Here is a 14,239-nt window from a genome sequence, read left to right on the forward strand (position 1 = left end):
TGTGACTGTGTGTGACGTGTTAGTGTGTTGGTGTGTGTCTGCCGCGTGCAGCGCTCACACCTGGGTTTCGTAGGTGCCATCGAAGCTGTCGAGCTGGCGAGTGAGGCCGAAGTCCGACACCTTGCAGCACAGGCTCTGGCTCACCAGGATGTTCCTGGCTGCCAGGTCCCGGTGGACGTAGTTGTGGTCACTGAGGTAGCTCATGCCGGACGCTATGCCCTGCAGCATGGTGGTGAGCTGTCCCGGGCTCAGCTGGTCCTCCCGCTCCTGCAGTGAAGCGGACACGTCAGGGGGTGCTGGGCCCCGAGCTTAGGGCGTTTCCAGGCACCTGCACCTGCTTACCCGCAGGAAGACATCCAGAGCGCCCTTGTCCATGTACTCTGTGATGATCATGATGGGCTTTCCTGGGCAGAGCACATGCAGTGTCAGGGTGTCCACGCGCCTAGCCCTGTCCCCTCCATCCTCAGGCTTTGTCCCATCTTGCCTCCCACCTGTGGGGACCCCCTCCATACTCTTGGTGACCACGCCTTCCAGCCTCAGGATGTGGGGGTGGCTGAACTGGCCCATGATCGTTGCCTCCCGTAGGAAGTTCCACCACTGGCCATCAGGGGACGTGTCCTTCAGGGTCTTGATGGCCACTGTCCTGCATTCCTGGTTCGGGAGCCGAAGGGAGCCTCGGTAGACCTCCCCAAACTCTCCTGGGTGGAGGGGAGCAGGGTCACCCCCAGGGCAGGCCGGGCCCCCAGATGGACAGGGAGGAGCTCCAGCCCCCCATGCCCTTTTCCTGTCTCTGGAGGGACGGGGGGTGGGGAGGGAGGGAGCGCCCCTCTGCTACCACCGTCCTGAGTGACAGAGTGCTTGGGGAATGCGCTGTGTGTGCACCAGGCACGGAGATGAATGGAGAACTGGGGGCCTGCGGACTGGGAGATAAACAGATGACTCAGGAACCCAGGGCTGAGGCTGGAGGACTGGGAGACAGAGAGGAGCAGGGGCCTGATGGAGGGCCAGGGCCTAGAGGGCTAGGGGATGGAAGGGCCTGGGGACAGAAGGGCCGGGGCCAAAGGGGTGAGGGACAAGGGGCTGGGAGAAAGAAGGGCCAGGGGGCAGAAGGGGCTGCGGATGGAAGGGTCTGGAGTCAGAAGGAGTTGGGAAACAGAGGGGCTTGAGCATGGAAAGGGCTTGGGCACAGAAGGGCTGGGACAGAAGGGCCAGGGGGCAGAAGGGGCTTCTGGATGGAAGGGCTAGGGATAGAAGGGCCAGGAGAGGTGCAGGGCAGGCGGTCACTTGCCCCGCTTTTGCGGCCCTGGTCACAGCTGGGCCCAGCTGCCCTGCCAGCATGCACACTGTGAGCTTTGTTCCACCAGATCCATTTCCCCAGTTGGCCCCAGGGACCAGGGCAGCACAAGGACACGAGGGCCGGCGTACACTGTGGACTAGGAGCCTGGCACTCCTGCATCCGGGAATTCTGAGAACCTCAGCTGAGAGGGATCAGGTGGAGCCCTGGCCAAAGCAGGCAGGCTACTGATGAGGCAGGGCAGCGGGGGGCCCTGGGGGTGATGTGTGGGGTGGAGGTGGGGGAGGGGCAGGGCCTGTAGGAACCACCCAGAGAGTGCAGGGGTCACCTTCCCCGATGACTGTGTCCACGACCAGTCCTGCCGGGTCCAGCTCATGTGTGAAGTCCAGCGCGCCTTGGGCTGGGTCATCATACGCCTGGAGGTCCACATATGGCTTCAGCCAGAGCTTGTCCTCTGTGGAGAACAGGGCGCTCTGCTCAGTGACTCAGATCTATCCCCTGAGGGGTGGGGTACCCAGCTCAGGGCCCCAGATCTATCCCCTGAGGGGTGGGGTACCCAGCTCAGGACTCCAGGTCTGTTCTCAGTGGGGGGTGGGGAATCAAGCTCAGGGTTCCAGGTCTGTCATCTGGGGGAATGCAGTGCCCTGCTCAGGGACCTCGATCTGTCCTCTGTGGGATGGGGTGCTCAGGTCAGGGGCCCCAGAGCTAGGGATGGTGAGAAGGAGGGTCCTAAGGACAGGGGGCATTGAGCCCTTCACTTGAGTGACCATGGCTCTTCCCAGTGCCCCGTCCACACTCAGAGCTGCTGTGTCCTCAGGAGTCCTGTGTCGGCTTCCTCCTCATGCAGCCCGTCATCCTCACTTCATGGCCGGGTTCCGGCTCAGCCCCGCCACTCATTAATGAGGTGGCAGCACGAAGCCTGGACGCTCAGGGCTGTCCTCCTGACCAGGCTTAGCTCAGGGGACAAGCTAGTGGGTAGAGCTGCTGCCCAGAGTTGACCTGGTGGCTAACAGTCTTCACCACCCCTCGTCTCCGGGAAATCAACCACAGAGGCCATCAATCAGCCACAGCTAATTAGCAGAGCACAGAGCCCACGGGGCAGAGAACTCTGTGTTCGCTGAGCTGTCCCCGCACACGAGGGATCCTAGGTGCACTCCCTCACCCCCTCTCCCTGCCACCAAACACAAACCTGTACAAACAGCTTTGCACAGACAAAGGCGCTCACATACGGACATAATGCAGATATAAACGGCCCACATTTGCACATGTGGTTACATGCATGTGCATGCAGGAGGTGCACACACAAATGCTCATGAAGACACATGTGTTCACATGCAGACACGTGCAGACATAAGTGCCAATGCAAAGCTGACATTTGTTCACGTCTGTTCACATAAGACGTGTGTATACACAAAGCCACACACACAAGCTCATTAATAGGCAACCACACACATAAGTGCACACACATGAATGTACACAGGGCACACATTTTTGCAAACATTCACGTACAGGCACCTGCACACCTACACGTGCCCCAAAAAAGTAAGCGCACACACACACGCTTGTACACACAGGGCACATGGGATCATACACCCATGCTTGTGCACATACACAAGGGCACACACAGGCACATGAACACCTACATGTGCCCACAGAAAGCACACGCACGCACACACACACACTTGCATACACAGGGCACATGGGATCATACACCCATGCTTGTGCACATACACAAGGGCACTCACAGGCGCATGAACACATGCACATACAGTGCACACACATGTACACAGACACACATTTGTGCACATACATGTTGACACAAGAAACACACACCTCTGTGTGTCACACACCCTCACCTCGGTCCGCATCGGGGACACGCTCACGCTGCCTCTGCTGCCGCCTCCGCCGGGCTCTCCTGTTGGGGGTGCAGCTCCTTCAGACTCCAGGGCCACCTCAGGCCTTCAGCAGAGCCTGGGTGCTGGGGCCACACTGGTGGGGCACTCTCTGGGATGAGGGGTGGGTCAGGATGGGAGAGAGACACACGTGGTACCAGGGTGGGAGAGCTGGGCTATAGGGAGCTCGGGGCGGGCACAGGGAGGATGGGGTGTGGCTCATGGAGCTCCTGGCGGGCACAGGGAGGGGGCGGGACCAGTTGGGCAAACAGCACCTGGACTGGAAGACAAGGATTCCCAGCAGCAGCGCCACGCCCAGCAGGAGTCCGAAGATGACGGCTACAATCTCCCCTCCTGTCAGGGCCCTGGAAGCTGGGGCAGGAGTGGGCTCAGCCGGGCAGGACTGGGCTCAGGTAGGTCTGGGGGCTGGGCAGCAGTGGGCTCAGGTAGGGCGAGGGGCTGGGGCAGGAATGGGCTCAGCTGGGGCTGGGATAAGAGTGGGCTCAGGGCTGGGGAATGAGTGGGCTCAGCTGGGGCCGGAAGCCGGTCAGGACTGGGCTCAGGTAGGTCTGGGGGCTGGGGCAGCAGTGACAGCCAGCTCAGCGGGGCTGCCTGTACCTGTGCAGTGGGAGATGTGTGTGCACGTGCATGTGTGTGTGGTGTGCCTGACGCAGCTCCTGTGCGTGTATGTGTGTACATGCGTATGTCCGCTGCACACAGATGGCCCTGGGCCCTGGAGCCAGCAGAGTGGCGGTGTGGAGCAGCAGAAGCTCTGAGTGTTGGGCAGAAGTGGAGAACTCACCGGAGGGGCTGGTCCGGAACTCGTGGCTGGGGGAGAAGGGGCCGGGGCCCTGCGGGGTCATCATGCGCACTCGGACGATGTACGTGGTGTCCGGCTGCAGCTCGGTCAGCAGCACTCTGGGCTCCAGAACTGTCTGGTGACGCTCTTCGTCCTGCAGGCGGGTTCGTGTCAGCCAGGAAGGGGCTGGAGCCGGGAGCCCCTGGGGAAGGCTGCAAACAGACTCCCTCTGACCTGGTTCAGCACGTGCAGCTCGTAGGTGAGGTTGCCCCCCGGGCTGCGAGCTTCAGCCCCCGCCCAGGCCAGCTCCAGCTGGCGTGGCGATTTTCGTATCAGATGCAGGGACAGGGCGGCCAGTGGCTCTGGGAGGAAAGGCTGGGGTGAGGGAGGTGGAGGGGCGGCAGGAGTCCTCACCTGCTGGCCTGTCCCTCACCTCACCTGTGCGATCCATGCTGATACCGAGCATGGCGCTGGCAGGCCTGGAGGTGCTCAGCCCCGACACCCCATTCTGGGCCACGACCTCAAAGGTGTAGTTGGTAGAGGGCTGGAGGCCGTCGATGCGCACTGCTGGCCGGGGGAGCCCGCTGGCCCCTGGGGAGAAGCGCACGTCGCCCCCACAGGGCTGGCAGGGGCCCCCATCCTGGCCCATCCCAGGGCACCGGGAGCACCTCACACTGTACCTGATGTCCTGGCGGCCCCCCAGGTCTGCTGGGGGTTCCCAGCGCAGTGAGAGCTGCATCCCCGACATAGCAAAGGTCAGGTCTTGGGGGGCTGACGGGGGCCCTGTGGGAGGGGAAGTCCTTCAGCGGGGGCCATGTCCCCCACCCCATCTGGAGCTCCTGGTCCTCCAGGGACCTTGGGGGTGGAGAGGGCTCAGTCCCGTCCTCTCCCCCCTCCCCCCCACCCCCGGACTGTGGTCAGAGAAGAGTGGGCTAGGATAAGTCCTGGGTGGTCCCCACGGCAACCAGTGCTCAGTGTGGCAGCTAGTGGCCCTGCTGCCAGGCCAACCCACCTGTGCAGGCCACCTGGGGGCCCTCCCCAGGGGCTCGGTAGTAGCCAGTCTCACAGGTGCAGATGGTGGCCCCCTCCACTGCGGCTGAGCTGTGCTGGGGACACTTGAGGCAGTGGGCAGTGTCCACGTCAGCCCGGTAGGAGTCTTGGGGACAGGCTGAGGAGGGAACAAAGGAGAGCCCAGGTGATGGCTGATGGACCACGGATGAGACCTCAATCTGTCCAGCACACCTGAAACACCTGGGCGGGTGTCTCCGAGGGTGAGAGCCAAAATCGCTCTGAGCCAGAGCCCACCGTGCCAGCCTATGCCTCTCACTCATCCTGCGTCCTCACCTGCACAGCCCCTTCCCCGTGTCCTCTTGGAATCACTCCACACCCAAACCTGTTACCCCTGCACCCTCCCTGTCACCCCCACCCCTGTTGGCCCCATGCCTGCAGCTGTGGTTTCTGTACCCTCACCTGTGCAGCCTGCTCACCCAGGGTCTCCCCACATCCTCACCTGTCACCCTGCACCCTCACCTGTACAGCCTGCTCCCCCAGGGTCCTCCTGGAAGCCTAGCTGACACCGGCACTGTCCCACGGGCACTAGCCACTCGCCATCCGGGCTGCAGTGCAAGCGGGGAGCCCCGGAGGGGCCGGCCTGGGCATTGGCCACACAGGTGCCCTCCACCTCTACGAGCCCGCCTGGGCCTGGGAGTGTGCCAGGGAAGTGAGCCAGGCCATGCTGGGTGTCAGGGCAGCGCTGGTAGAAGACCCTCACAGACACCAGTGCCACACAGGCCCCGGGGTTGTGGAAGGCCAGGTAGAGGCCACGGCGAGCCAGGCGGCCCAGTGAGCAGCGCTCCACGTTGAGCTTCATGGCGCCCAATGCCACATCCCGGCTGGTGAAGCTCTGGTCTGCGGCCACCGTGGTCACCTGGTGGGAGAGGGGGCTAGGTCATGGTCCTCGGAACTGCTGTCCAGCGAGGGGGCTGGCTGTGAGAGGTGACCCTTGGGTGGGGACCTCCTGACCTGCCCCTGAGCCCCTACAGCCACCCTGTAAGATGGGACAGGACAGGCAAGCTTGGCCAAGTCACACAGCTTGTGGAAGGGCCAGTGACAGGGCTGCCTTGAGGGGCTCCTGCCTCGGACCACAGGCTGCTCCATTATAGAGCGTGGCATCATAAAAAAATCCCAACAAACTGCGCCGTTTTATTGGGGGGCACAGAGCTCACTGAGCCAGCGGCCTGTTCCCCACTGCAGCCAGGAGGCTTTCAAGTTGGAAGGGCAGGGGGCTCTGCTGGGTTGTGGGGTGCTGGCCACATGCCCCACCCCTGGGCATGCCTCCCACCTAATCCTACACCTGCCTCCTACGGTGCCGACTCATAGAAACCCTGGAGAACAGAGAACTGCCCCGAGGGGCTGCAAGGCTGGACTCAACAACAGAGTCCTGCTGCAGCAACCAAAAGATTAGCAGTTCAAGTCATCGTGGAGGCCAGTCTTCCCCTGTGAAGGCGTATAACCAAGGGGCCCTGTGACCCTGTGGAGGTACACAGCCGTGGAGCCCTGTGAAGCCCACTGTGGCCTGGACGTGACACCAGGGAGTTGTTTTGTTATTGTTTGGTTTGTTGGGGTTTTAAAGTTTCTAGAGATAAGAACCCTGGTGGTGCAGAGTTTGAGTGCTCTGCTGCTGACGGAATGATCAGGGCTCAGACCCAGCACTGCCCCGTGGGGGGAAGATGTGGCCGTGCGCTCGCCCTCCAGTTGAGGAAAGCCTGGGGACCAGTTCTGCCGTGTCCCACCCATCGCCTCTGTCAGAACTATTTCACGGCCATGGGTTTGCGTCCTGGAGTTGAATTTCCAGGGCAGCAGGCTTCCACCCCATCATTCTACTGAGGAGAAGCTCAACTCTGAGCCTTCCGGTGGCAGCTGGTTGCTTCACAAGCTCCCGAGTTCCCTGGCATCCCTGCGCTCTCTCCTGAAAGCTCTGGGCACCCACTGGCACCAGGGCCTTCTCACAGCAGGGCCAGGGCGCAGCAGGCAGTGGGTGGACAGGAATCCTGACCTGTCTGGCCTGCTGGTATACCCTGCCTCTCCTGTTGGCCTCCTCTCTTCAGGGTGTCAGGCAGGAAAGGGGGTGAGGGCCAGACCTTCTGGAACATGGTCCGGCGGAGCTGGATGCCCACGTCCTGGTCACTCTCCATGTAGAACAGGCTGAAGGTCTCCTTGCAGCTGGCCGGCCCTGAGCCGCGTGGGAAGCTCTTGCAGTCTCGGACCGTAAAGCGTAGCTCCACGTGCACGCGGGCTGTGGCCTCGCCACGGTAGATCCAGTTGGTGCGCAGCCAGTGGTCGGCGTCGCCGCTGTCCTCCAGCGGGCAGTCCTGGTACATGTACAGCGGCGTCCCGTTGAGCATTTGCTGCACCTCGTTCCACTGTGTGTGCAGAGGGGGTGGCAGGGAGAGATATGGTCAGGGCTGCTCCCCAGAGCGATGGAGAGGGTGGGGGCCTGGCCTCCCCACCCCACCACCGGACAGTGTCTATGTGAGCTGGGCAGGACACTCCTGATGGCCTGTCCAGGCCTGGCCCCCTGTGATGAGTGCCCTCTGCCCGCAGGTCTCTGAACAGCACTGAGGCACAGCGCACAGCTCACAGCTGAGGTACCTTGGGCGCCTCTGAAGCCTGCAGCCAGGAGACACCGGGTTTCCCAGCGCACAGAAGCCATGCGCACTGTGCTGCAGGCCGGTGAGGGTGCAACAGCACGGCCCCAGATCCGAAATCCTGCGATTTACCAAAATGAGATGGGAGTGAGCACAGGCTAGGGCAGGGTGGCCACAGAGCTCCAGTGTGTGAAAACCAGACGACCCCTGCACTGCCCGCACACGGCAGGAGAGCCAAGTCAGCCTGCATCACGGTGACAGGGCCACGGGGAACCCCAAAGTCTGATCTTTGTAGCACAAGCTTGTTCCCAAAACCTGCTGTGTCTGTGTTCAGAGAATGGGGGTTGATGAATCTTAAAGCCCCCCAGGTTTTAGGGGGGAGGAGTACTGCTCTTAGCCAAAGTACTGGACACAGCATGGATGACCGATGGACAAACAAATAGGTCTTGAAAGAAGGACAAGCACAGTATTCCTCAGAGGGAGGGAAGGTGAAGCTCCGTGTCACGTGCTTTGGACATGCTGTCCGGAGGGGGGCCATGGGAAAGGACATCACGGTGGGGAAGGAAGAGGGTCAATGAGAGAGAGGAAGACCCTCAACAAAACACATTGACACAGTGACTGACAACGGGCTTGCGCACGTCAGATGCTGAACAGGGTGCAGATCTGTCGTTCACAGGTCGCTGTGGACCATGGTCTACTTGATGGCATCTAATAACTCGCCCTCTCCAATGCCTCTGCCACAGTGGCCATTGTCAAGGTCACCCACTGCCAAAGCTGGCCCAGCTCTAATTCTCTACTTAATTCTCCTCCAGTTTCTACAGCAAAACCACTTTCAAAACTTAGCGGTAATTAGTAAGAGTGGTTCACGTGATGCAGCCAGTTCTAAGCTCTTTCCTCAGGGAATCTGAAGCACAGAGCGGGTCAACAGCTGTCCAAAACTATGAGTGGGTACTGTCAACTCTGAGCCCAGACACTTCACCAGTCTGCTGGTTAAGGAAAGTCAGATTTACATGCAAGAAAGAAACCTTAGCTCTTCTTGTCTCTACATCATGAGTATTTTTTAAAAAGAAGTCTTTGTAAGATGCCACATAAGCAGATTGCTGGTATGTGCCATTAAGTCGACTAGAACTCACAGCAAACCTCTGGACAACAGCTCTGACCCCGGCCTTATTCCGAGCCAGTCTGTCTCTGACACACATGGTACTACTGCCACAGTCACTGGGTCAACTCATCTCATCCAGCTTCTTCCTCTCCTGTAATGTCCCTCCACCCTTCCAAGCATGATGTCCTTCTTCTAGGATTGGCCCCTCCTGGCAACAAGCTCAAAGGATGCGAGACAGAATTTAAAAACCCTTGCGTTAGGAGCAACCTGGTTTCATCCTCTCCAGGAGAGACCTGAGTTCTCTCGGCAGCCCGTGGCATGTTCAGCATTCGTCTCCAGCACCACTCAAGGCACTGAGTCTGCCATCCGAGTCACTGTGCATTCATAGATGTAGTGTTTTTGGGCAGCCCACGCACTAGCACAGTATCATATGGATGTGCCATGATTTATGACAGGATCCCTGCTGGTGTCGTGCGCAATTGGTGTCTCAGTAACTGCAAGATCAAGAATTCGAATCCATCAGCTGCTTCATGGGAGGATGAACAATCTCTTGCTGTGAAGATTTACAGAACGTGGTTGGAGGGTCGCTTTGAGTCTGGCCCCCCTTGGGTGGCCGTCGTCACTCTGTACCGTTGAGTACATCTCCTGGAGACCCTTTGAACCACAGATCTAGATGGGTGCTGCAGTGGTTAAAGGCCTAGTATGCTAACCAGGTCAGTGGTTTGAACTCCCCAGCCTCTCTAAGGCCGAAAGATGGGGCAGTCTGTTTCCGTAAAGATATCCCCTCTGGAGCAGCTCAGCTCTGCCCTGGGGGGTTGCTCCAAGTTGCAATCGCCTTGATGGGTGCTGCGGAGTCAGTTCTGTCTTGTTGAGACCTGATTTGGTCTTGTAGAGCCCCTGGGCACAGCAGAACGGAGCTGTGCGCACGCTTCTCGACTCCCGCTTGCGGAGTGCCTGGGGCCACTCTCAGCAGCTATTTTGTACGTGGATTCGTGTTTCACCCCCCCCAGGTTACCACGCATGCTGTCCTCTTCCAAGGACTGCTCTTCCGAATACCAGTCCATTTATCTGGTCGCCTAATGATGGACTCTTTTGAGGTTTCCAGCTAGTTTTTTCTGAAATAAAAATGTCTAGATTTCTGTAAGGCTGTTGGATTAAAGAGCTTTTGTTAGGTGCCATCAAGTTGAGTACGATTCATAGCAACATATCTGAACCCTGTTCTATCCTGTGCCATCCTTATCTCATACACTGGAGCTGTGCTGCAGTCGCTGTGTCGATTCACCTCGCTGAGGGTCTTCCTCTATTGCTGACCCTCCACCTTTCCAAGCATGACAGCCCTCTCCAAGGAACAGTCTCTCCTAAGAACACGCCCAAGGTATGTGCCATCCCTGCCTCCATAGGACATCCTGGTGGCACGGGCTCCAGGACCTGTCTGTCTGGTGTTTTGGCTGTTATGGGATGGATAGCTAGAACTCTGCTCCAACACCACTGCTCAAACGCATCAACTCTTCTGGTATCTGTATTCATTGTCCAGCTATCAGAACCACAGCAGGTGACTGAAAAGACTATAGCCTGAATCAGCCTTCAAACAGTAAAAGGCGAAAGATTTATTCGATCTGAAGAGAAACAAGAGTATCAGCCTTCAAACAGATAGCACTGCTTCTCAGTCATCTCGAGAGGTCCCTGACTACAGACTTTCCCTAAGGCACTACGTCTGTCTCCTGATCTCCTGAATGCTGCCACCAAGTGTGTTCATTGTGGATCCCAGTAAGATGACGTTATGGACAATCTCAATCTTTTCTCCATCCATCATGTTGTCTATAGGTCCAGTGGTGTAGACATACATATGTCCCAAGATTTTGCCAAACTGTCCCCCAGAACAGTTCTATGCACCTGCACCCCTATCAGCAAGAACTCTCATTTTCCCAGAACCCCAGCCACACCGGATGTTACTAGCGACCTTTGTCCTTCTTGCCAATCCTATAAACAAGTCCTCCGGTGGCCTAGTGGGGAGGGAGCTACACTGCCAAGTCAAGGGTGGCAGTTTGAATCCACCAGCTGCTCTGGAGCAGGATGGGAAGCCGTCTCCCGCCGTCCGAGGCTGTGTGGTTTAGCCTGTGTCAGTTCCGACTCGGTGGCAGTGCGTGACAGGCAAGGGCAGTCTCATCCCCTGGTCACTGGCCTTCTCGGAGGGGCAGCACCTGCTCTCCTCTGCTCCTGGGGTGTCTGCCTTTTCTGCCATCATCTGGGGCCACTCCGGCTCATCCTTCCACTGTTCTCTTCCAGTCATGCATTTGCATTGGCTTCCCTTTCCACCTTCCAGGATTAATCATTTGCTGGGAAGGTAGGCCTGAGAGATTTTCCCTGCTGGCCACCTGCCATGTAATGGCATCTTTCATGTTGACACACATTTGCAATTTTCACGTAATGACACCTCTCACCTTCCCCTTGATGATTTCTGGGCTCTCACCTGGGAAGATGTCCCATCCCAAGACTTGTAAAGATCTTCTCTGGGCATCTTGGTAGCTTGGGGTTTTGAGACTTACATTTGTAAGCTCTTTAGAATGTCTTCTTGTTCTTCTGCACACGGTATGAAGTGCAAGGGTAACTTTACTGTGATTTTTTTAAAAAATAAACATTGTGGGCTCTGATTGTGGGCTTTTTGATTCCCCCACTTTCTACACTGAGTGGCAATCTCGCTGGGTCACATCTGGACCTCATGAATGTGGGCTTGGCATGGCCCGTCTGCCCCACTGGCCTGTGTGCTCTCAGGGCACGCTGCATGCTTTGATCACAGCTGATGCAGAGTGTGCTCTGATATCTGGTTGGACCAGTCTGTTTCATCATTGTTCTTTTTTAAAAATTCCCAGCCATTCTTCCTTATTTTTGCTTCCAGGTAAAGTGAAGAGTGGCCCTGAGAGTCTAGGAGTTGCCTCCATGACGTGAGGGCAGGAGTGAGGCAGCGAGGGCTGTGGGCACCCTCTTGCCCAAGCCCAAGTCTCTTGACTTTCTCCCCACTGCAGTGAAGGGTGTTCACCATCCCTCCTCTCTGCACCGAGAAGAGGCAGGAGAGGGCACTCCTGAAGGTGAGGCAGGGACACACCCCACGTCGATACTGTGTCAGACGTTCAGAGATGGGGGATCTGAAAAGTGGTGGATGGAGAGACATAAGAGCTGAGAGCCTGGTCTGAGCCCGGACTGGGGAGGCGGGAGGTGAAGGAGCAGATCATTAGGAGGATTGCCGTCGAAGCTGCAGCTCAGGGAAGCAGCTGTTTCCAGATGCAGCCCATCTGGTCATGTCTCAGCAGTGACAGATGTGGGGGCCAGCAAGAAGGATCCTGTCATTTATTACGTGGCTGCTGTGGGTGGCTCTGGGGCACGCTGTGGAGAGGCAGACCTGTGTGTGCGTGTCCGTAAGTGCATGTGTACACGCGTGAGTGTGAACATTCACAAGCGTGTACACATGTGTGTCACAAAGCATGTCTGTACACACGTGTGGGGGAGTGGATTCACACATGCTCCGCAAAGACGGGAGGGGAAGGGCAGGTGGGCAGCGGCAGTGCCCCTGCTGGCTGTCCTCTGGAGCGAGGCCGCCTGGCCTGGTGGACAGGGCAGAGGGACAGAGAGGGCCTGTGCGGGCAGCAGATGGACGGCTGCCGCCACGGTGCAGTGATTAGCTGGTTTATGGGGATGAGGTGCTCATTACGGCTGCTCTAATCCAGGACTTCCCAAGCAGCCCCTCCTGTAGGATACATTAGGTTTAGTCTATTAACGCTAATTACAGGCCTCTGTGGGCAAGCAGAGAACAGAGCCAGGCCCAGGACCCAGCGGGGCGGGACGCCAACAGCCCAGAAAGAGAGCAGTAGCACTGTGGTCCTACTCGGAGTGAGGGGCAGCACTCGGGGGGCGAGGCTCAGCGGGCACGGAGGTGTGCTCACCTGCGCCCTGCCCTGGAGGCCCGGGGGTCTCCATGAAAGAGGATGGGGCAGGCATGGCGAGAGGCTGGAGTCCAGGGTGTGCGTGCTCTGCTGCAGATGTGGGGTTTAGACCTCCGGTAGCCACTTAACGAAGGGTGGGACGCGTCCTCTGGACACTGTGCCAGAAGCTTTGGCTCTCCTCATACAGTTAAGACTCTCCCTTTTGGGGTTCCCTGGTCCCCGAGACTCACTCCTGCAGCCCACCCACTCAGAGCGCTGCTGGGGTGTTTCTACCCCTCACACCCAGCACACCCACTCTTCCCAGAGCATGGGCTCAGAGACCCCTGGGCAGGTGGAGGTGCAGGCTGTGGTGGCGTTCCGGGGTGAGCCTGCCCCCCCCAAGGCCCGTTCGGCAGGCTCTGACTCAGCCCCCCCACGGCCTCGCCAGCAGACACTTCCAGTTTTTCCTGCTCTTTTCTGGGTTCCTCCAGCCGCCTCTCCACCCTTTCCCACCATCCAGCCCCACTAACACTTACCCCATTCTCTGGGGGGTCCAGCAGCCAGCCCAGCTCCCCCTCAGCCGTGCTGGTGTCCATCAGAGTCACTGCATTGGTAGAGAGGGGCTGTCACCAGGGGAAGGTTGCCCAGTGCCACCCACATGCCCCTGGGGAGGGGGAGCAACGTGCACCTCCTGACAGCTGTGACCCCTGGGGAGGGGCGTCCTCCAAGGAGGATAGGAGAGGTGTTGGGGAGGGGTCAGGGGGCCGAGTCTCAGTTAAAGCAGGTGCTGGAAGCATCAAGGGGCTATCTGACAGCTGAGTCGAGGGGGCCTGGGGCTCTGTCACAGAACCGAAGAAGTGTACGGATAGAGGGGTGCAGCTCTGGGTGGAGCAAGTTCTAAATGGGGAGGGTGAGGCCAGCAACTCCGGACCACCACTTTCCAAGACCTGCTTTGGCCAGTGAGGAGGGACAGGCTTGGCCCAGACCTGGTACAGGTCTAGCCCAGAGGGGATACAGGCTTGGCCCACAGAGGGTACAGGCCTGGCCCACAGGGGGTACAAGTTTCATGCAGGCTTCATCTAGATGGGGAACAGGCCCAACCCAGAGTGAGTACAGATTCTACCCAGTGAGTATAGGCCTAGACCAGGCCCAGCTTAGAGAGGCACAGACCCACCTTACAATGGGCTTAGCTCACAGCAGGTAAGAGACCCAGTTAAGAGGGGGTACAAGTGTAGTCCAGAGGGAGCAACAGGCCCGACTTCCGAGGGGTCCAGCCTCTGCTGTGGGGTGTAGGACGCGGCCCAGCATGGAGGGGTACAGACCCAGCTCCAGGGGGACAGGCCCAACTCAGAGGGGGACAACCCAGGTCAGAGTGGAGTCGACCTGGAATGGAGGCTCTGCCCTCGGAGAGTTGGCCCCCACCCGGAGTCCTGCTCTGAGTCCTCCCCCTCCCCCGGGTGCGCCCCATTCTGGGTGCCAGGGCGCTTCCCACTTCCGAGGCCACCCGGCGCAGACCTTGGCCAGGACGCCCGGAGCGGGGCTCAGAACAGGGGTGCAGGCCGCGGCTCCCCGGCCCCGGGCGACCTCC

The 14,239-nt window shown here is 58.9% G+C and overlaps 1 protein-coding gene across 1 annotated transcript in view; it reads right to left on the bottom strand.

Moving 5' to 3' along the window:
• EPHA1 (EPH receptor A1) overlaps window positions 1-14,239 on the bottom strand; it is a 47,318-nt gene that overhangs the window by 4,199 nt on the left and 28,880 nt on the right. Inside the window, exons 4-16 of the mRNA XM_006887253.1 lie at window positions 13,188-13,255; window positions 7,126-7,407; window positions 5,516-5,912; window positions 4,998-5,153; window positions 4,424-4,768; window positions 4,220-4,347; window positions 3,989-4,139; window positions 3,462-3,558; window positions 3,151-3,209; window positions 1,623-1,748; window positions 513-698; window positions 343-404; window positions 61-267 (exon numbers count right to left, since the gene is read on the bottom strand). Coding sequence (XP_006887315.1) covers window positions 61-267; window positions 343-404; window positions 513-698; window positions 1,623-1,748; window positions 3,151-3,209; window positions 3,462-3,558; window positions 3,989-4,139; window positions 4,220-4,347; window positions 4,424-4,768; window positions 4,998-5,153; window positions 5,516-5,912; window positions 7,126-7,407; window positions 13,188-13,255 — 2,264 coding nt within the window. The remainder of the gene's footprint in view (window positions 1-60; window positions 268-342; window positions 405-512; window positions 699-1,622; window positions 1,749-3,150; window positions 3,210-3,461; window positions 3,559-3,988; window positions 4,140-4,219; window positions 4,348-4,423; window positions 4,769-4,997; window positions 5,154-5,515; window positions 5,913-7,125; window positions 7,408-13,187; window positions 13,256-14,239) is intronic.

This window comes from Elephantulus edwardii, unplaced genomic scaffold (genome assembly GCF_000299155.1).
Source record: "Elephantulus edwardii isolate Elephantulus edwardi_28Jun2011 unplaced genomic scaffold, EleEdw1.0 scaffold00055, whole genome shotgun sequence".
Lineage (NCBI taxonomy): Eukaryota > Metazoa > Chordata > Mammalia > Macroscelidea > Macroscelididae > Elephantulus > Elephantulus edwardii.